Source organism: Dermacentor andersoni, chromosome 4 (genome assembly GCF_023375885.2).
Source record: "Dermacentor andersoni chromosome 4, qqDerAnde1_hic_scaffold, whole genome shotgun sequence".
Taxonomy (NCBI): domain Eukaryota; kingdom Metazoa; phylum Arthropoda; class Arachnida; order Ixodida; family Ixodidae; genus Dermacentor; species Dermacentor andersoni.
The window spans coordinates 115,865,226-115,887,994 of record NC_092817.1 but is presented as its reverse complement, the minus strand read 5'-3'; the positions used below and the strand labels follow the sequence as shown (position 1 = coordinate 115,887,994).

At 47.5% G+C, this 22,769-nt stretch overlaps 1 protein-coding gene across 2 annotated transcripts in view; it reads left to right on the top strand.

Moving 5' to 3' along the window:
* Nucleotides 1-22,506, top strand: part of LOC126537523 (thromboxane-A synthase-like) — a 68,039-nt gene extending 45,533 nt beyond the window's left edge. For both annotated transcript variants that reach the window (XM_055074330.2, XM_055074331.2), the window contains exons 4-15: nucleotides 603-655; nucleotides 810-906; nucleotides 1,574-1,699; nucleotides 3,787-4,021; nucleotides 5,029-5,168; nucleotides 6,616-6,742; nucleotides 7,905-7,995; nucleotides 10,223-10,331; nucleotides 11,580-11,668; nucleotides 15,172-15,312; nucleotides 17,158-17,323; nucleotides 22,266-22,506. In XM_055074330.2, the coding sequence (XP_054930305.1) occupies nucleotides 603-655; nucleotides 810-906; nucleotides 1,574-1,699; nucleotides 3,787-4,021; nucleotides 5,029-5,168; nucleotides 6,616-6,742; nucleotides 7,905-7,995; nucleotides 10,223-10,331; nucleotides 11,580-11,668; nucleotides 15,172-15,312; nucleotides 17,158-17,323; nucleotides 22,266-22,343 (1,452 nt within the window). In that variant the 3' untranslated portion in view covers nucleotides 22,344-22,506. The remainder of the gene's footprint in view (nucleotides 1-602; nucleotides 656-809; nucleotides 907-1,573; nucleotides 1,700-3,786; nucleotides 4,022-5,028; nucleotides 5,169-6,615; nucleotides 6,743-7,904; nucleotides 7,996-10,222; nucleotides 10,332-11,579; nucleotides 11,669-15,171; nucleotides 15,313-17,157; nucleotides 17,324-22,265) is intronic.
* The last annotated feature ends 263 nt before the right edge of the window (nucleotides 22,507-22,769 follow it).

Here is a 22,769-nt window from a genome sequence, read left to right as displayed (position 1 = left end):
GTGAGTGGGAGGTGTCAATCCGGCGAGTTTAGTTCTCGCAAAAAGCAGAGATGTGCCTTGGACAGCGGAAAAGCGAGTTCCTAAAAAAATTTTTTTATTAGTATTTTATTGCTTAGGGACATCCCTTTGAATCTCCACACGCCTCATCATAGGCACGTAGCGGTCCCTCCCAAATCAAAATTCATTCATTCATTCATTCATTCATTCATTCATTCATTCATTCATTCATTCAGACATTCGTTTTTAATAAAATTGAAGAAAGTGGCTGAGACCATCGTAACTGTTTCACCTTTCCACGCACACCTCAGTTGCCCTGCGGCAAGAGGAGAAGAAAGTAGGAAAGAGAAGGGCGGAGGAGCGTAGCAGAATGGAGAGGTTGATGAGAAAACAAGGCTTCGTGCAAGATTCTACAGCACCGCGCCGAAATCGTTCCACGTGTAGTCTCTTTTTCAACCATCTGATTACGCGATGTTTGCGGCTTGTGTGCAAAATTAGTACCCTGTCTTGTAAACTGCGACATTGCCTATGAGAAATTACGCTAACTACCCTCATTCGCCGTTGCGCTCGACTCACACTAAAACTTTTTGTCACCATTATTGCAGACACCTACCATGGCCTATAGGGAATGGATAGAGAAGTACGGTAAAGTAGTGGGGTGAGTACACGGTTACTGTTTAACCTTGAGAATACTTGTTAACGCTTTTCTTAATTTTTTTATGACGAATCATATATGGCTTAGTCTCTGTCTAACCATAAACATGATTTACGCCCTGACGCTATATTTGATAAAGAATTGTTTCTTCGGGCAGGTACTTCAACGGCTACCGTCCTGTGCTGCTCGTCGCTGACCTGGATTTGCTCAAGATGGTTCAAGTGAAGGACTTTCAAGATTTCATTGACAGAAGTGTACGTATTAGGTTTTTTTTCTTTTTCTTTAGATGCCTAGATGTGCTCGCCTACAATAATTCTCAATCCCCATCGAGCAAAGGCACCTTCTAGCTGCTCTTGGACGTCTGATGCTTTTGAAATGCCATAGCATCTATATCCCAGCTTTCAACTCAGTTGAGTCGTTTAATTATGCGACAAATTTCATTGCCGTCAATGCGAAACGGGTTATAATGAGCCACAAGACATCTTGTCGAACGTACACGCATATATGCGTAAGCAAAAAAAAAGTGGAAGTGATCTGCACTGCTGGTTATTACGCATTACGTAATAACCAGTAATTATTACGTCTGGCACATCCTATCTTAAGATCGCGAAAACGCGACAGTACGTGGACAAGAAGACAGGCAGGACAATTAACCAACGGGTATAAGCAAAGTGTATACTAGCGTCAATTTTTACGAAGGCTGACGATACGTATATGTACAAACCACTTCCATGCAGTACCGGATGTATCCGTCTTTATATCCGGGATGAATATGTTTTTGTAATAGCCTCATAGTTACTTTGTAAAGGGGATTGAAAGCAATGTGAGTTATAATGCACGATGGGTCTCGCGGGAAACAATTTCTACCATGCCTAGCAATTTGACGTTTCCATATTTTTTTTTTCTTCCTTCCCCCGTCAGCTTCTCTTCCAATCCAAACGGCCACCGAGTCCTCACAACAAGTCTCTGATCCAACTAACGGGCAAGCGCTGGAAGGAAGTACGCAGCGTGCTCACTCCCTCCTTCACCACCAACAAGCTCAAGATGGTGAGCGTAAGATTTGGAGCACGCTTAAGCTTCGCCTTTAAGAGTGGAACGCGACAGCATTCAAAGATCCCTGACTGCCTTTCGCGCTTCCCGGCAACTGCAGCGTATGTAACCGTAATGTTTTCCCGGTAAACGCTCACGACGAACGCTATGCACGAAGGCGGGCTTTCTGGTAGAAATGCAGCCACCTGCGTTGGCCGCGATGCGGCGGAGGCGAGCGCCATCTGGAAGTGTTTCAAGGAAACGGGCGCGCCGTTCCGTGGCTTCCGAGATAGTCGCGCCCCGGCGCGCGCGAGCGGCGGACGCCCTGGCCAGTCTATGTATGGTTGAAATACTGGAAAAGGAGTCTGAGTTTCCGCGTGACAGGATTAGGTTTTCTCGGCTATTCAAATTACAATCCGACGCTATCATGTCTGTAGCTTGTGTGTAAGTCGTACTTTACGGTTTTTCTACGTATTTAGCTTGAGAAATTCAGTTAGTTCAGTAAGTTCCTTGCGCTGCATGGACGGCCTGGGTATGGGTGGTTTTAAAATCTTCGTGCTTGCCGAAACGACGTCCGACGCTGCACACCGGAGCCGGATTTCCTGCGACACGGGGCCTTTAACGCTATCACGCTAAAATATATGCGCGCCCTGGGCATGCCCACGGTCCGTTACCAGCGTGTACAGTTCGTTACTAATCTGTTATAGATTAGCCTGACTTCTTGTAACTGAAGCATGGCGCGACCGACGAGGCCCAAGAAGGAAGTTATCAAAAGCGTTTACTCGCGACTGAAACTTTATTCGAGCAAACAGCCATAGTGAAATGCAGGCAGCACTAACTGTTCAAATGCTGCCTAATTTACTCTCGTTTATCTAACGAGTGATGCTTCAACCGTAATAGTTGTCCAATGCGGTAAGAAGCGTTTAAGTGATGTGTTTACTGACAGAATAACTATTGCGATGTTTATGCTTCATTAATATCTCTGTTCTTTATGTATTCTGACCGGGAACGTAAAAGCCTTAGAAAGCTTATGCACACCACGTCCAATTTACTCGCGAGGTCCCCTTAATGAGAAGAAAATAAACCACTCAGAAAAAAGTTCTTAAAAAAAAAAACTTCATTGGTTCCTTCCCACGCCCACTGTACTACGTCTCCAATTCACGCCTTGTTCATAAATTGTTTGAACACATTTGGTAATCTGAGTTACATAACAAGATTTAAAAAAAATAAATTATGGGATTTTACGTGCCAAAACCACTTTCTGATTATGAGGCACGCCGTTGTGGAGGACTCCGGAAACTTTGACCACATGGGGTTCTTTAACGTACACCTAAATCTAAGTACACGGGTGTTTTCGCATATCGCCCCCATCGAAATGCGGCCGCCGTGGTCGGGATTCCATCCCGCGACCTCGTGCTCAGCAGCCCAACACCATAGCCATGTGAGCAACCACGGCGGGTTACACAGCAAGATTGCCGCAATAAAGATGTCCATGCCAACTTCATGCCTTCATAAAGATATTTTGCCAGAGCAACCTACTTCGCAATAAAGAAACTCATGGCGAATAGCCCACTATATTAGTTCACTTCGTCTGATAGGCAACAGTCAGTATACTATTAGAACTAATAATGACACTGCGGAATGGATTCAAGGAGGGTTTGAATATGAATGTACTAACTTGGTCTTATATTCCACTCCACGTAAAGTCTCCATGCGTTGTTGTCCCGGCTGAGTTTTGTTCAGTCAGGACGGTGCTGGAATTTATATCGTATGCAATTCTGCGCGCTATCTTGGTGCGATCGAATGTACAAAGCAACAACGACAACCCGTCTCTAGTGTTCTGCTGCTTCTGCGATAAATAGATGTGGCTCGCATATACAGGGCACCGACAGGAAGAAATGCGAGCAAAACAGCAGCATTGACGAAGTTCCTCAAAACACTTGCCCACTTATGTTCTCAGCGGACGACCACCATGTGTTTCTCGCAGTGAAACACTCGTGTTCGTGTAGCTGATGCATGTATTCAGCACTCTAGACTTACTGATAACAGCCCACACAAAAGTGACCCTGGGACCACAGTGGCATGTACTTCTTCGCGGTTTGCAGTTGGCTCCTGGCATGGTGTGCAGCGTAAAGGAGTTCGAGGACAAGATCGCGGACTATGCACGCTCCGGCGAGGAGTTCGAGATCGGCGACCTGTACCAGGCGATGACGTTGGACGTGATCTGCCGCAGTGCCATGGGCATCGAGTACAACATCCAGCAGAACCCCAAGCACAGCCTGCTGATCAGCAGCCGCATCCTCTTCAGCGGCACCTTCTCGTGGCCCGCCGTGCTGCTCGGTGAGTGCGATTTGGAGCGCGTATAGGCCAGCCGAGCTGTAGATGGAACTAGACAAGCTGTGATGAGCTTTATGTGTTTGGCATTGTGGAGTCTCGCTAGCGGTGGCATCTTGTTAGTAAACGTAGAGAATACTAGGCCGAGCTCTTAGGAATTCACGAAGCATGTGGAAACGCAGGAAAAGAAGAAATCAGTGACAAGGTCGATGAACTTTAGGCCGCGTCTTTAAGGCACCCAAGTAGAGAACGGAACGCACCGAGAGTATTTGGACGCTCTCCTGTGGTACCGTGGCGGAAGAGACCTCTCTGTGGGTACAAAATGTATTTGTGTCTTCAAAATTGATTTTCCCGCCCCTAGATATGTCCGCCGACGCTGTAGGTTACGTGTACGCTGGTATTCAAAGTGCATGGAATCATTAACCGGTCGGGCAGTTAAGATAATAAGGAAGAGACGTTTAGAGAACTGGTGAAAACAGAAAACAAGGACGAAATTGATAAGACCGGATCCGTTGCATGTTTAGGTAGCAGTACAAGTTAACCATATAGATTTTAGGAGACAAAATATTAAGATCAAGGCAGAAGACTACTTTTATAACCATGTTTAAATTACCTGATAAGCTTTAGCAGGCTAGGTGACTCTTTGTCAACGCCTCGTTCCAAAGGGGATGCCGCTAAATCATCATCGTCTTTTGACTAAAATAGTCACCAGTAGTCACCATGAGTCCGCGGACATTTGTGTACAAATGCACAAGTGTTCTTTACGCCCATTGCTTACCGACCTAGCTTTGAAATGTGCGATCATAAAACCTGCAGAAACCAAATGAGCAGATGTCGCCGCAACAGGCTTAGCATGCCTCGTGCTGAGCGGATGGCAAGAACTGATCCTTCTCAGATAAATGGACAGCGTATAGCTCTGGCTTTTCTTTGTCTGGGACAGCACCCAACAGAGCACCAGCAACATTATATAATATTCAGCTAATCGTTCTTCCGTTCTTTTGTGCACCATTCAGCCTCATTTCCCGAGATGGATTCCATACTGAAATACCTCTTCGAGTGGTGGCTCACCAGAATCAACAACGGCGTTAATCCCTTCGAGGAAGTCCAGAAAAAATGCGGAAACATCGTCAAGCAGCGCCAGATCAACAACTCGGTAAACAATTTCCCGTAAATTTGTGACCACTGGGGATATTTCCGCTCACTACTTCACAGTTCTTAAGTGGCATTTACTTACAATTACGGGCAAGTACTTACCATGCAGCTCCAGCTTAAAATTTGACACGTTTCACCATTTCATCATCATCATTATTATCATCATCATCATGATCATCATCATCAGTTTACTTTATATCCACTGCAGGACGAAGGCCTCTACCTGCGATCTCTACTCTCCCCTGTCCTGCGCCAACCGATTCCAACTACCACGCGCAAATTTGCTAATTTCGTCGCACCACCTAGTCTTCTACCGTCCTCTACTGCGCTTCACTTCTCTTGGTACCCATTCTGTCACCCTAATGGTCCAACGATTATCTAATTTGCGTATTACATGACCTGCCCAGCCCCATTTTTTTCTCTTAATGTCTATTAGAATATCGTCTATACCCGTTCTCTCTCTGATCGAAACCATTCTCTTTCTGTCTCTTAAATTCATGCCTAGCATTCTTCGTTCCATCGCTCTTTGCGCGGTCCTTAACTTGTTCTCAAGCTTCTTTGTCAGTCTCCAAGTCTCTGCCCCATATGTCAGCACAGGTAAAATTCACTGATTGTCCATCTTCCTTTTCAATGATAACGGTAAGCTTCCAGTCAGGAGCTCGCGATGTCTGCCGCATGCAATCCAACCTTCTTTTATTCTTCCGTGAATTTCCTTCTCATGGTCAGGGTTCCCTGTGATTAGTTCGTCAATGTTATCTGCTGTGTCCTTATAAACTAGGAATCCTACCCCGTATTGCTTCTTATTTGGGAAACATCTATATCAGAGGACATGGCCATTAGTCAGCACTGTATAAGCCTCACCAGTTCTTCTAATCTCGTTAAGAACAATGATATCTCAAACAATGTCTGATAGTTCCTCAAAGTCCTGCTAAGCTAGCCTCACTCGAGAGGGTTCGGGTGTTAAACGCTGCAAAAGTCAGTTTCCATTGGCGGCCTGTCCGGACCAAGAGATTCTTAGCACCCTCTGCTGCGTTTCAGGTCCGTCCGTCACCTTGGTCAGGTGCTCCGCAGCTGCTGAGGACTGAGGGTCATTGGTTAATTGTAGGTATCATCAGGGAGGTTTATTCACCGCTAAAAATGGAACACAACGGGACTCATATAGTTCGATGCCTTGGCCTTCCTCGAAGTTTTCACGCTGCTTCGCCGACAGGCCTGATGGCGACATATTTGTAGCGCATCTTATTTTGTATTATCACGCGCCAAGCAACACTATACAACCGCCGCGTACATGCAGGCCGAAGTGCTGATGAAAACCAGGCTCGACTGTCCGCGGTTCCCGTGACGTAGGATAAGGGATCGATCCAACGTTATCGTCCTGTTTCCCCTCTCGGCGCGAGTATATCGTGACGCCACTTCAGTCAGTGGTTCATCCTGTCGCTTTGATGCAGGCCCCACAAAAGGACTTGCTGCAGCTGATGATCGACGCCAAGTCATCCAACGTCGACGTCGGAAGCGTCACCTCGGACCAGCTCACGGCCGCCGACGACAACGAACACGAACTCAAGCAGAGTGCATGTGAGTCGCTATAGTGACTTTGATGAGTTGCCGCTTCTTCAAGTGTCATGTGCGTCCTCTGCGTGAGGTCTTGAGAGTCAGTAGCGTGCATCGCTTCAGCGTGTGAAAACAATGAGCCCTTACCTGAGCCAAAAAGAAATTCAAAGGAATCACAGCCACATAACTAAACAATCAGTGGCAGGTCACCCTACAAAGAAGCTTGATGCAAGAAACAAAAACGCCTCGGAGGTGTCGACTCCGTTAGAGTCTGTTGTCGTCCCGTCCCTTAGCAGACAAAGAAAGGAAGGGCTCCACTGTCAACGATGGGGAAGAGCATTCAAATCGCACATACGCTTCGGCATCTCCCTAGGCCGAAAGACTGCCGATTCGAGTAGCAGGGCGCTTCGTTGACAAAGCTCCACCAATGTTCGCCCGGCGTCTTACGTAGGGGAGACTCAAAACCTACCCGAAAACAACGTGCGGCTACACAGAAACGGCTTCCGTCGCTTGGACACCCACCGTAGTGCCGTCGCCGAACTCTGCCAGACGTTAAATCACAGAATTGGTATTGATGGCGCCGTCGTCCTTAAGACTCACCAGCACCTACGGAAGCGGCTGCATACCTTTACCCATGGCACATCCAAGCCACCACCTGGGCAATGAACCACTCGTAGAAGCTTCGCCTCCAACATACATACAAAGCCTACACTCGGGCCGCAAGCCGGTTATATAAAAAGCTGCAAAAGGGGCTACAGGTGGATTGGATTCATGGTAACAAAGTTCAGCGCTAAGTCAAATCACAAAGAAAGGAGAGTACGACACGAGCACCTCTTTCTTTGTCATTTGCCTGAGCGCTGAGTTCTGTTTGTTACCATCAGTGTAAAATGTTTTGAAGCTTCCTGAAGCCACACCTGGAGGAGTCGGAATTACTCCGAAACGTTGGATTAATTTCCAGTAAACCTTCTCAGTTGTTGATTGATTAGTTTGTCTAATTTTAAGTGTTCCCCTATACCATACTGATTACAGACGAATGTTCACCTTCGTACTTCGTATCCGTCGCTCCTGTTTCAATTTATTGACCTACGCAGGCAATAGCGTCGGAGTTGTTCCATTGCATCTATTTTACAATATTCACTTGTAAGATGACGTAGTGGTGGTACACAGTTCTCTTTCTCGTGTGCAGCACCCTCGCCGAACGGTCTCTCGTACTCGAGCAGGACGGTCCTGGACGACGACGACATCACGCAGAACGCTTTTCTTGTCCTCGTCGGAGGGTGAGTCTAGCAGAGGTCGCGAATTTTTATGCAATGTCTACTCTACGTTACTGCACTGTTATTATTGTGAAACGTTCTTTGCTCCATTTTCGGCACTTTGCAGAAGGCAGTGGTTCCTGCCTCGCCTAGCTTTCATTAAAAAAAAAAAGCAAATAATGTGTGACCGAAAGTGCAGTCGAATCGAACCTATGTCCTCGAGCACAACAGCCCGGTGTACTAGCAACTTTGGGCCACGATCGCACGCATACTCCTCTCGTCCCGGAGGCAGCCAGCTCTTACTCGGCGCGTGCGCCATGTGCCACTTTCTGGTCTTCTTCACTCGTGTGACAGCTGGCGCTTTGAGCCACCGTGCTAGACTGCACTATCTCCGGGATTGGGCCTCTCCCCCCCCCCCCCCCCTGCAGTCTCCTCGTAGTAGTTTACACACAAACTGTGCGACGTTGTACCAACTTTATGATCATCCCAGTTAATCGCGTTTTTAACAATTATTCGCTGCAGTACAAATGCCATTGTCATTTTAACATGCACCACATGGCATAGCCCTATAGAACTATGTCATGTGGCGCCCGTTTGTATACGTACGTACGAATGTATAACACGCAGTTGTGCTGATGACACCGAAACCCGTATTTCTCTCACTACCCATGTGGAATCCAACAATCGTCACGTCGTAATCTCCCGTCGAACGGCCGGCGTAGAACTGCCCTTGCTACCACACGAACGTTTTCGACGCAGTCGACGTTGTGCTGCTGTCCACGCACACACAACTACTAAATTTACACAAGCACGTTGGTTCATCCGTTAGGGGTTTGCGGAACCCCAAACAATGGTGGATAGATAGCCAGGTACCTGCAAAATGCTTTGCATAACATCGATTCACACAGTGCGTGGAATCTGTAGAATTTTGTGCAGAATTATTACTTCGTTATGCAGGTCATTTCGTTGTAGAGGTGTTCGTTGTAGAGACGTTTGACTGTACTGACAGTCTTATCAAATCGCAATACCGGCCTTAAACAAAAGTGGAAAGAAAAGTAAGCATGGCACGACACAGACGTACGCGCGATAAGCAGCAGTGAATGCGCCGATTCGCCGAGCGATCGCAGCTCGCTTCTGCGGGGGCACCAAAACGTGAACATGTCCGGCTGTTTGTAAACAGCAAGTATAAGAGTAAAACCTGCACTTAATGGCGCTCACTACCACTTCCTGGGTCAGTCATTGTATACACATACACAAGTGCCCAAGAAAAGGGACGGCAGAACAGCCGTCTCCGTAGCTCAATCTGCAGAGTATCGCTCGCTTAATGCGAAAGACGTGGGTTCGGCTCCCACCGGCTCCTACAGTTGTATTTTCGTCCACTTTTATTTCGCTTGACCTTATCATTTGTACAGCCTACTAGAACCGACGGGCAATTTCCCGTGCGCTATATCCTTGGATTGGCTGTCGGCTGGAGTCGTGTGGTTGTGTCTAACACAGAAATTCAGCCCATCTGTCCCGCTTTTTTCTCGCTCACGCAAAGGCGAGACACTTGTGCGATGACCGCGGCTTCTCCCTCTTCTTTCTCCCTTTCTTAATGGCAAAAATATATGTGCTACTCAAGTGAGGACGTTTTCTCATCAGCGCAGATTTGTGGTGGTTCTTGCCTAACAATCCACTGCCTCACGATAGTGTCTATGGGCACACTGCAATAGAGAAAGGTTCGACGACCTTTCATTCGTGGAATGGGAGGCCAGAATTAGGTTAGTATAGACATACCATACGAACATCCGGAAAAAGGTTCGTCAGGATCCTATTCTCCAGTGCCCGCGACAAGAGGGCGCCCGAGATCCGCTGCTGAATCGTAACTGACCAGCTTTACCTTTCCATCTGTTTAAGATAATATGAATGAAGAGGCAGGGGCAGTCGGCTTGGCATGGACATTTGACGAAGGAAGTTAGGTCACCGGCGATACAGTATAACAAACGGTTTTTTAACAAGAAATCCGAAACGTACACGATTCTGGAAGACAGTCATTTGCAGTGACGTAATTTATTGGAGCACTGTAGGTGTGGTCGGGCCAGTGCGTTCGCCCGAGTTGTGGACACAGAATCTCTGCTGCACAGTAGATAGCACTGGCTCCACTTTGCGGTGATTGCGATGCAGCCCAATGCTATGACAATCTGGCGGGTTTTACGTAAGTACGGTATGGCGCAATTGATTGCCATGTATCACTTTCCTTGCTCCTCATCAGGTACGAGACAACGAGCAACACGCTCACGCTCGTATCCCACATGCTGGTGAACTACCCCGAGGTCCAAGAGAAAGTGCGACAGGAACTGCTGGCTGCACTAGGGCCGGACGTAAGTCACTTACGCACGCTTGCACTGCGACTTGCGATATTGGTATGCTGCCGACTGTGTGTGTACCCGCGTGAGATACTACGGCCTTTCCTATCTATTCGCCAGCTTTTGTCGATTGAACTGACCTTACATCACAGATAAACGGCCTGTAGCAACCGCAACAGTCTTGCAGGTTCTATGACTATAGCCATAGCTGTTACGATGAGATGGTGATCCGGTTTCGTATTATGTGTCTGCTCGAGCACGAATGTAGAAGCGATTTTCAGATTCTCCCCGCTCTTTTGAAGGGCTTAACAGGTCCCTGTGCAAATAACGCGCACAAGATAAACGAGTACAGTCTTTTCGCAGATAGAGAAAGGCATTTGCTTCTTCCTTTTTTTTTCCACTGAGTCCTGCCTGCTGACCAAACCGTTGCATGATCACCGAGTTCATCGGTTTCCAGTTATTATTGCGACCGATAGTAAAAGGCTGTAATTGCGTCACATTGGCTAGCTGCAATTTTATAAGACGCACGTGCTACATGGCGGCCAAGATGAAGCGAAAAGATGCGCAGAAAAGCAGGGACGTTAACCAGTAGTACTGGTTGGCTAACTTGTGCGGAGAAAGCAAAGGGGTAACGGGATATTTAGAGAGAGAGGAGAGGCCAACAAGGAACGCAGAAGGTACGCATAATCCAGGTTCATTCTCGAAGTTCATCAAAGGCCGCTTGTAGACTTCACGAACTGAAGGAAAATGGCTCATGCATGTGCCGTCGTGTGACGCAATCACAGGAAGCACCTTCACCACCGTTCACCTTTGAAGTGCGATGCTTCTCCGTTATTTTTTCTCTTTTGTTTTGAACTTCAAGAAAAGGTGGCCGATCATTAGCGTCGGGTGCAAATCAGTATCAAATTATTTCGTTAGGTCGCTGACACGCTAAATTGGAAACGCTTAAAAACGTGCATCGTCCTAGCAAATATTAATTTTCGTCGTTCTTGGCACTTATAGGCAGCAATATATATTTTTATCGAGACTATAAACATGGTCACCAGACATGCCCGGCCAAACCTATCCGTTTTAATAATTCACTATCGCAATCAATGGTTCGCCTTCGGTCAAAACTGCGAATTTATTTATTTATTTATTTATTTATTTATTTATTTATTTATTTATTTATTTATTTATTTATTTGTCGATATTGCGCAGTGTTCCCGCATGCTGTCCTGACATGTTCTCGCTTCTTCGCTGTCTTTTGTTTGCCCTGAACAGGAGGAGATCAGTTACAACACGATACAGAAACTGACCTACCTCGACTGCGTCATCCAGGAAACCATGCGGCTGTACCCACCCATATTCGGGTGAGTACGAGTGCGGGCTTTCTTTCATGCATTGCAAAAGCCCGCGCCGTGGCTATTTCAAAGGTGAAGTTGCACCAAACGCCGCTTAGGCTTTAAAACAGCACTAAAATTAGCGCTTCTTTACGAGGCAGCGTGAAAAATAATGACAGCGCAGCTGCTCGAAGCATTGTAAAAAAAATGTCATGCGTTTGTTGTCAAGCATTCTGCGTGCTGTGTACTTTCTGTTGTGGGTGCCCCCGCGTTAACCATTAAATAATAAGACCGCCCGTATAGAGAAAATGTCCAAATTAGCTTAATCAGTTGTACCTTTAGGCGAGTTAGAACTTTACCGCGGAAAAAAAAAAGAAATAGCGGAGGAGGGGAGAAGTCAACAGGACACACGCCGTATCATTTGTCACCATTCCTTCTTTTTGCTACGCTAAGGCTTTTGTTATCTTAGCGTAAATGAAGTCGTGCCTAAAATCGGCCAGTGGCTTCATCAGATAAACCGACGAGTGTCGATAGAAAGAACAGCAGTTCCCGTATTCACACAAAAAAAAAGCTCTTACGATATAGAATTGTTCGTCAGATAAAATTGCAGCCAATCCTGCCGCTGGACATTTTTATTAGCGAAAGCGGCCAGCCGATGGTGAAGAGCACGTACAAACAAAAAGCGTTGTAGCGGCGAAACAGAAGCACATCATATTATCATGTCCACAAGAGTTATCGGAATGCAAAAACTATGCAACGTCACTCGGGGAGCAAGGTCTGTATATTGCACTCATATCCTTCGAGACGGACGTTTAAAGGAACTTTACAGAGTAATAACACTAAGTTAGTTTAGTCTAGTAAAAGTTTCTTTGTTTGTATTTGACGTTCTGCCACGGTTCTTTTCTCTCTTTTTCTGAAAAATAATGAATATATTCAATAATGTTGAGCTTAGTCGCTATCGCGCATTGCGTACAGCGTACAATACAGGTTAGCGGTACTGAGCGGGTGCTGATGTTATACGCGTAGCGTTGTTCCAGCAATCTATAAAGCAATACCTACGTCTGCGCAATTCAAACGATGAGCCATTTTTTGACTAGCTTCCCGATAAGCAATACGCGTCAACAAGATTCTTTTTTTTTTTTTTCTATTTAGGAGGAAGCTTTTGCTCGGGCCAACTCTAATGCAGCCTATTCATAAACTAGTACAGTGAAGAAATGCTTTTCTAAGGTAACCGCTGGACCTATTTGAATGAAGTTTGTTACAATTTAGAAAGTTAAATATTAGTCTCTGTAAGTACAAAAGTGTCAAAAATTAACGATTCAAACGTAGAAGCCACAAGTTTACAAATTCGTGTCTGTGCACCAAAAACAGATATCACAGTTTTGCTAATTGTGCCCCTAAGATTATCTAAAGCGGACAAATTTGATATATGAAATTGCAACTTACCTGAGTTTGTGCTCATGTTTCCAAAGGGTTTGCAACAGTCTCATTCACATAATAGCGCTATATTTCGGAGTGATGCATGAAAGATCAATTCTGTCCACTTTAGCTGTAGTCTTAGCTGTACGTTACAAAAGCCGTTTTTCCATGCCGAGTTATGGAGTTGTAAACTTCATAGTTTCGTAATTTGAGATTTTGAAATTTTCTACAGTAATCTTTTAACAATCGGCGGCCTCAATGAAAACCCCGCTACCCACGGATGCTGGATTTTAACTTCTTTTAAGTACAGCAAATCCCATCACAGTTCGGTGTAGTAGTTGCCGAGAGAAAGGATTTCTCCTTCCCCACTTATTGAGATAGGAGACCTGGAGATAAAGATTTTTGCCAAGTCTACTTGCACACCTCATATCACGCTCACCTCTAGCGTCCACTTAAAGGGCCCCTCACAAGGCCTGGCCATTTCGACCTGACAAGCGCAGATCATACAATGCGCGCCAACGATCGTGTTTGCAAAGAATTACATCGCTACACGCCGCAAAAAGGTCTGGAATTTCAATCCGAACGCCGTTTTCCCTTTCCCTCGCGGCGACTGCGCTCCAAGCCGGACGGTGACGTACTCGTGTCCCTACGCCTACGTACTAGTGTCCGCAGTATGACGTCGCTTGCGCTGACACGTGACTTCGAGAATTATTCAAGGCACCCTCTACCATTTGTGTGATCTGCTGCTTGAATTGACGAATTGAAGTTTAGAGAAATAATAAAACCCACAAACGGAATGTCTTCATGCTTTTTGTTTTACTTCGCACCGAAGCAAGAGAGATGTACTTCCGCTTCGTCCGCTTGCTCCCACGTTCGTGCAGTCACGTGCCCACGTACCGAAACTATGCCATTTTCTACCGTGTTCCAGCGCGTGATCATACTCTGCGATCCGCTTGTTCGGCCTCAGTATTCGTATAGCACTGAATTATACTGCTAATCATGTGTCCTTGTGCACAGCGCGCAAAATCGTGCGCTGCGCAAAACGAGACAATCACAACAGCTAGCGCGCAACGCCGTCAGCGGAAGTACGCAGCGCCGAAAAAAAAAACCTAGGAGAAAAGATGAAGGCGGGTCCCGTGACGTATGCGTCACGTGATCCTCGAGGTCCAGTGTGGAAGAACGCAGGGAAGGAATTTCGCTTGTGGAGGCTAGACGGAGCGATTGGGGAGAGTATCTCGCTTGGCATTGCAGCCCGCCTGCTGAAATCATGGGTTCGCGGCAGTGAAATATTCCTATCTCGGCTATTAATGAGTCGGTTTGAAAATTTTTTGCGGCAGAACGCTCCTTAGAGAGTTCGTACAACTTCTAGCGTATGACCAAAAGTTGCTATGGGGGCTGGTGAGAGACCCTTTAATTTACCTCTCTCTCAAAACGCGCATAAAGGAATGGGGGCGCGTGGCCGGAGCCCAAACACTTTCTGGAATTCTTATAATGTCAATACCTATGCGTGCATCTAATGTAGAAGGCGCATTGAAACACTACTCCCCGAAACTATTCTTGGCTAATCCACGGACAGGTATCCCAGCTGAAGCAGCCAACTCAAACCGCGTTACTGGGCTAATTTATCAAAAATATACATACCGGCGTTGCGCAGCGGATTGCCGACGAAAGGCGAAGAGGAAGAGGCAGAAAATAAAATTTGCGCGAATGTGCAGAAGCGCAAGTCTTACTTTATCTTTTTTTTTTTTTTTTTTTTTCAATTGAGTCTTCGTACGATCCTCTTCAAACGCTCACAGGGAAACACTGGCTCTACCGGCAATACACCAGAAAGAATATGCATATCTCGCCAGCTCGTACGCCAGCCGCACTCGAACTCATCTGATGTATTGACTTATTTATTGGGCTCACCGTTCCAAAGCAAACTGGAACTCTGAGGGACAACATGGTGAAGGAGGAGTGGTTTGTATTATCCTTATTATCAATATTATTATTATTATTGTTGTTGTTGTTGTTGTTGTTGTTGTTGTTGTTGTTGTTGTTGTTGCTGTTGTTGTTGTTGTTGAACTTCTGCATTACTCACCTCGAAATGAACCTCACTGCGTTCGCACTCGCAGGTTCGTCACGAGAGAGGCGGTGGTAGACAAGCAGTACGGGAAGCTGAAGATTCCTGCCGGCACGGCGGTGATGGCCGCTACCGAGTACATCCACCGTGACCCCTGCAACTGGGAAAAGCCGAACACGTTCGACCCCGAGAGGTGATCACCACTCGATGCTCCCTGCAATCGCCATTTAGTTGGGCATGAGTGGTTTCGCGGAGTTGGCCAGGCCAACGGAAAGCGTAATGCAGTGTCTGTAGACTCCCTTCCACACACGTGGAAAAATTCACCGCGGTAAGCTGTTAATCAGAACATTGATGCATTTCGCGAGTCTCGACTCCGCGTTTCCCAAAACTGGTGCAAGGCTCAGATTATAAAATAAGGCTAAGCTTTGAGTGCTAGACGTAATCAATGATGCAATTACGATAAATTGTAACTTAAATCATTTAAATTGTTATTTGGTCAAACTTCGTCAATTAACAATTGGGTTTGCGATCATCGCGGAAATTCTGACATGAGTAAAAAGAATGCCATTTTGTCTCGAGAGAGAGAGGGAGGGATGATTTATTAGAAAGGCCAACAGGTTGGCCTGAGCTAGCATGCTCTGGCCTGTTACTCTGCACAGGGGAAAAAAGAAAGGGGACCGAAATGAGTGATGAAAGATAATGAGGACAAGAAGAAAGGATGCATATATACACTAATTACGCAGTAGGTTCCTTAAAGCCTTGCGTCTAGTCCGGTGACCTTCAAGTAGGTCAGAGCAGCCCTCGTAGCATTTGATGCTATACTGTACGGTGTCACGATTGGGGGCTCAATCCCATCGCTCGTGATCCGTTGTCAAGATTGGAGTCGGGCATGAATTAGAAGGTAGCTGGCCCATGCCGACGTCCAACTTATCCACGCTGAGGACGTTGATGAAGGGAAGGACTGCTTCTCATCGAGAACGAGGTATATGGGTTTATTTACAGTATTTAGATCAGTCTAACATGTCTGTTTGAGAAAGTACATCAGTCTAACATGACTGCTTGAGAGAGAGTCTGTCGAGCATCCACACAACAGCAGTTTTTAAACACTCGGTCCCCCCCCGAACAAGGTGATGCGAACGTTCGTTTAGTCATCACAAACTAGCCGCCTCCCCGCAGGACGGTCTACGCACACAAATGCACACACGTTCGAATGTGCGGAGCCGACGTCAGAGGGGCCCCGTAGAACTCGGAGCCGTTCCGGGTAGCGCGTTGGGGAGTTTGGGAACAATAGTTGGCCCGCCGAACTCATTCCGTCACAAAGTCGATTTAGTCACGCTGTGGCTAGAAGTTGGCGGCGACGCTCCCGGAATGTTGCCGTCATAGTCGTAAGTGGGCGGCAATCTTGCACTGCAGCTGGCCATTCTTAACAGCGCTGGGATGTTGCCGTCATAGTCGTAAGTGGGTGGCAATCTTGCACCGCAGATGGCCATTCTTAACAACGGTCACACAGTGCGGACACATGAGTACTTTCGAACAATGTTTGCCTGCCAATGCCTACTAGCGCCGAAGCCAGCGACTTCCGATGCGATGCGTAGAGAGGGCAGTCGCAAAACAATATTGAAGAGTCTCAGACACTTGGCAGCGTTCACAGTTCGGGCTTTTCGCGCGGCCGATAAGATGTGCACAGCGTCGAGTGAAGGCGACGCCCAGCTGAATCCGGCGAAGCACTCTTGCTTGGTGCCGCTTGACTTTAGCCGCGAGGCCAAAAGCCCCGTTGCAGTCTATTTCCCGCAACCGCCTGTACCGATGGTCTGTTTGTACCCAGTAATATGGCTGTACAACCTCGCATGAGCGCAGTCTCTAATCTACTGTTTTGATAATCAGAGTGTCGTAGCAAGGACACGCAGTACCTGCAACTCCACCTGCGCGGCATGGAGGTCGCCTGTGTCTGGCACAACAAAGTCACAACTTCCTTCCTAAGACGAACCACGACGGGCCAAGTCCTACTAATAACGGGCTGACTTTGCTGACTGCGCAGGTTCCTTCCTGAGCGGCGCAAGGGCAAGAACCCGCTCGCTTTCCAGGCGTTCGGCGCGGGGCCGCGCAACTGCATCGGAATGCGGTTCGCACAGATGGAGATGCGCCTCACGCTCGCACACGTACTGCGCAAGTACCGACTCGAGGCCACGCCCAACAGCGACAAGGTATGGTGTAGACATTGACATCTCGCAAGCTTTAGGAGACACCAAAGCGACATAGACAATGACAAGCACGAACTTGTGACTATGCTTTATGCGGCAAGCGACGGAATCACGTGACACACGCACAAGAAAAACGAAAACTTAAGTAACCATCAGAACACTTCTCTAATCAAAAAGCGAAAGAAATAATAATGGAGGAACCGAAACACTCGACTTGTTAAAGACCACAGGAAAACAAACAGACGATGAAGCAAAAAAAAAGGCATAGCTGAAATTAACTGTTTTTCTTTTATTACTGATTTACTGATATGGAAATGTGCAATTAATAAACTAAAAAAAACTGGAAGTGGAAGACAAGGCAATGTGATTCCGGTCAGACACGAACGAACTACCTCCGCCTGCCTTTGCCACGCTTTACCAATTGAGCTATGACGAGCGCTCCGCTCGTCCCCTGTCCACTTTCTTGTGCGTTTGTTGTACCTATGTCTACTAGAACTATAGCGCTGGGAGTGTTAGCCAGCGCCCCTTGAGTCCATGACTGAGATTGTTGCACATCCTTTCAACCGCAGGCGCCACGTATTATGTGAAGTCACGAGACACTTACTCGTTGAACTCTCCGATGCTACTTAAAAGAATCAAGACTACCATAACCGAAACTATCGCTATGCAGCTCGCCAGAAGACTAAGAGAAACCGAGATGCTCAATTTTTTTTTTTTACGAACAAATGAAGCCAACGCATAATGAAGCAGGGGAAAGCGTAAGAAATTATCTGTGTATAATTAAGAGAGCAGCGGGGATAGCCCATATTCTAGATTACATTAAAGGTGCCCTCACCAGGCCACACATAAAAATTTTGGTTATATGCTGAAAGTTGTTATGTGCCCTATGTGGAGTGTTCTACCACAAGAATTTTTCAAATTAGTTCATTAATAGCAGAGATGGAAAGATTTGAGGTGTCGCAAACCCATGAGAGAGAGTGTGACTGTGAAGAAAAATAGGCGCCATTTTCTTCAGCCCTTTAGGGAGCACGACTCAGCGCCTAGGGGAAGGGGAGGGGGGTATAAAGACGAAAGAAAAAAAGATAGGGAGAAGGTTGAGGCGATTGCAGAGCTCGGTACCGTGAGGTACCTTTGTCATCGGGGAGACAATCTCTCTACTTACCCCCGTCTAGCCTCCGCAAACGAAATTCCATCCCTGCGTTATGGCACATCGGAACCAGAGGTTCAGAGTTACGTGTCACTGCAGTGAGTGACGTCACAGCACTGATGCGTACTACGTAGGCGCGCTAGTGCCATTGACGTTTACTATCCGGATGGAACATGGCGTTTGGTTCGAAATTTAAGCTCTTTCCGCGCCGCGTATATAAGGATGTAATACTTAGCAGACACGATCGTAAGTGCGCATTGTACTTGCCCTGCGCTTGTCAGCTCAATGTGGCCAGACGAAGCGAGGGTCTCTTTAAGAAAAAATGCAGCATTTGGAATGTATATGCAACGAAGCTTTGTGCGAGGGCACAAAGAGTCGAAACACGAGTTTGTGTTACCGAATATCCGCACAAAGTGACACGGAAGGCTATATTCAGGCATTGTAGAGAGGCCAATGCAATGTCGCCACCGCGGATGCGCGAAGACGAGCTTTCTGGTTTTCTTTCCGCCGCACGACCGTCACCGTGGAGGCATTGCCATCTGATGGTGGTGCAAGGAGCCCAGTGTCGACCGTACTCCGCTGTGACTGGTTGGTCTATTCTGCGAGGGAACAGCCAGGTCGCACGAGGCACGGTCACGAAGCTCATTGAGGTTCGCAAGTAAAAGCTTCGCTTTTAAAATGGAGTTGGTAGCCTATGTAGTGCGTAGGGCAGATCACCGGTGGGCCATTAGAGTTGCAGAATGGGTCCCAAGAAAGGAGGAGCGCAGTCGATGACGGCAGAAAATTAGGTGGGGTGGTGAAATTAGCAAACTTGCAGGCGCAAGCTGGAATCGGCTAGCGCAAGACAGAAGTAATTGGAGATCGCTGGGAGACCCCTCCGTGCTGCAGAGGACATAAATATAGGCTGATACGGATGAATTAATGTGGGAAAGGGAATTGCCGCTGGTGGGAGCCCAACCTGCACGTAACGCGAGTGATAATTGGGGCTACCTTCCGGTCTTCCAAACTTCACAACAAATCGTGCCGTTTAGCGTCCCAAAGCATCACACTAGCTACACCGTATAGCAGATGGCTAGTCTGGCGTTCTTTATCGTGCGCACAAATAAAAGTATAGCAAGCAATTCTTTTTTCGCCCCTGTCGTGTGTCGCCCCTGTCGGGAATCGAACCCGACACCTTGTGCTCAGCATCAGAACGCGATGGCCACTTGCACCGCGGAGGGCAACGTATCCCATCCATGATCACAGTCTGAAGTTAGAGAAGCTCATCAGATGCTGCGACGGTCAACGCCCGCTGGGGCATGCGGCAAAATCCTTTGCAGTGACCTCGATTAAGCGTACCAGGGAATGGGTGATGCGACAAGGAATGTTTCCATTTCACCTCATATCGGTACTCGCGGCATTAGAGAGTCTTAGTTTGTCCGTAATCTTATTAAGGTTTGCAAATTACCGGAGCCATGGAGGCCAGTAGCACAGCTAGTAGCGGCATTTTTGTCGCATTTTGTACAATTACGTTACATTCATTTTGTCGCGTCAGCGTTCTTGTCGAAAAAAAAACGCCGTAGAAGCACGGCACATTACCGATTATATAACGTCGTTATGCAACGCTTTACCACAGCAGTAAAGGAGAATATTTAGGCAACTGCAGTGTTAGTTCTGCATTCTCCCTCGTTAGACACTGCGTCACCAGATGACGCTAAGAGCGTTGTTTCGGTATGTTTGTGCCATGCGCCGCGGCAGTGACGACCAAATTGAACACGCACTACAAACGGCCATTCACAAGGTCGAAGAGTACCTCCAAGGAACGGGCCTCAAATGCTCCCCGAGCAAGTCCGAACTACTCCTTTACTGGCCCACGCGCAGAGGCATGCCACCAAAGAGCTACACAGAACCCCGGGAGTACGAGGAAATCGGCCTGTACACCCAAGACAGAAACACAATCCCCAAAGTAAACAAGATCAATATCCTCGGAATGATCATTGAGGCCAACGGAGCTAACGGCGAAACCGTGAGAAAGATCGAAGGCAAAGTCACCGGCGCCACGAGACTAATAAAGAGAATAACCAATAGACACGCGGGCATGAACTAAGAAAACGTCATTCGACTGATGCACTCGTTCGTTGTCAGCCACATCGCGTACGTAGCCGCCTACCACAACTGGTACGTCACGGAAAAGAACAAGATCAACACGCTCATAAGGAAAACGTACAAGATAGCCCTGGGCCTCCCGGAATCGACGAGCACCGAGCTCCTGGCTCAGCTGGGCATATACAACACCCTAGAACAAATAGCCGAAGCCCAACACATCTCGCAGCTCGAACGCCTGTCGACCACCACTACGGGAAGGTACATTATGAACACGCTCGGCATAACGTAACACAACCAGCACGGCCAGAAAATGCAAATCCCCAACAAAATCAGAGACACCATTACGGTGGCAACCATCCCAAGAAACGTGCACCCCGTATACAACCGAGGTAGAAGAAAGGCAAGAGCCGAGGCTCTGCTCCGTTCATTCGGCAGGGAGAGAAACTCGCGCTTTGTCGACGCAGCCGAATATGCGAACGGCCAAACATACGCCGCCGTAGTCATAGACGCAGAGTCAAAAATCAGAACCACATGCAGTGTATACACCAAACACTCGGAAATAGCGGAGGAAGTAGCGATTGCGCTGGCCCTCACAGAACAGGAATGCGAAGTAGTACTAAGTGACTCGCAAACGGCTGTACAGAATTATGCCAAAGGTCGAATTTCCAAGGAAGCCCTGTCCATTCTGGCCAAAGCGGGCAGATCCAAAACCGCGAGCTCGAGGATCATATGGTTCCCCGCGCACGTCACCACGGAAGGCGACGCGCTCCCGAGACGGCGCACCGGACGGCGCGAGACATGACCCGCCACGCCGAACAGGGCAACGCCTCTCACACGATAGCGAACGCTTCTCGAGCAGAACGGGACAGGCTCACCAGATACAACGACATAACCAGTGCATATTTGAACGCCAGAAGGATATAGCCACCGCCGAGTCCCAAATTGAACAGGAGGCAGGCCGTCGTCTGGAAGCAACTCCAGACGAACACCTTCCCTAATCCATTCCGTCTGAAACGTATCTTCCCAGATAAGCATCAGGACGACACGTGCAAATTCTGCCAGGAAGGACCAGCAACACTCAAACACATGCTGTGGGAGTGCAATGTAGTTATAGGAGGGATGGCAGTTACTCCGGAGACCCTGTCGTCGAGGTGGGCTGCCGCTCTGCGCAGCTCAGACCGCGGAATCCAGACGTGGGCAGTCCAGCAAGCCCGTGAGGCTGCGTTGAGGCAGGGCCTTGACGTTCTCCCGTGGGAGACCTGAGCCAGGGTCGCGTTAAACCTTGCCGGACGTACAAGAAAGTTGTATCCATCCATCCATCCATGGGTAGCGCCGTTTGCTGAACACCAGGTTAAGTTACCATCAGGTTGCCATCTGGTGGTGCAGTTTAACCAGAGGCGCCACATACCTATAATTGCGCTAACCAAGTATATTATGTAAATTTTCAGCAGCGACATATTAGTTAACGTGCAGCCTTTGTTCCTTCCTCAAGAACACCTGTGTAACAGGAACATGTGTCTAACACGTTGTGGTCGAATAAAGTGTCACAAGATGTCACCGCAAGCGTTGTTGCTGCAAATTATGTATTTTGTAACCGCGGCAGGTTTCGTAACTTGGCCACAGCCATGCAACGTACGCGCAGTGTATTAAGCTTAGAAAATGTGCAAAGGGCACATACTTCAATCAACATCGTCTCGTTAACTCTTTCCGCAGGACCCTGCAGAGATCGAAATGAACCCTCTGGTGTTGCGGATCAAGAGAGGAGTGAACGTCAGGGTTGTGCCCATCTAGAAATGCATGCAGCTGCCTTCGTCCCGTCATGTAAATACATCTCGAACAGCTCATTTCGCTTGTGCGCACCCGAACTCATCTGTAATATATACAATGTTCATATACGAGTGCTTCTGCTTCTCATTATATTATTCCGTGCCAATAAACTGGGTGTTCTCAACAATGCTGTTCCTACTCCGTGAGTGCATTCACAGTAAGGACATTCAGGCATGGAATTAACTACAAATAATCAAGGTAAGTTTGTTCACCCGTGATATCTTTGCTAGCGTGTGGCGAAAAACCAATTTCGTTGGAAGCGAAATTTGCTGTAAAATGAAACTTAACATCGAGGTAACAGTATATAATTTCTGTATATGCACCTTGTACCGGCTGGAGGATGCTATGGCATTTACATTTATCAATCCAGTGTCGCCTCAGCGGCCGCTC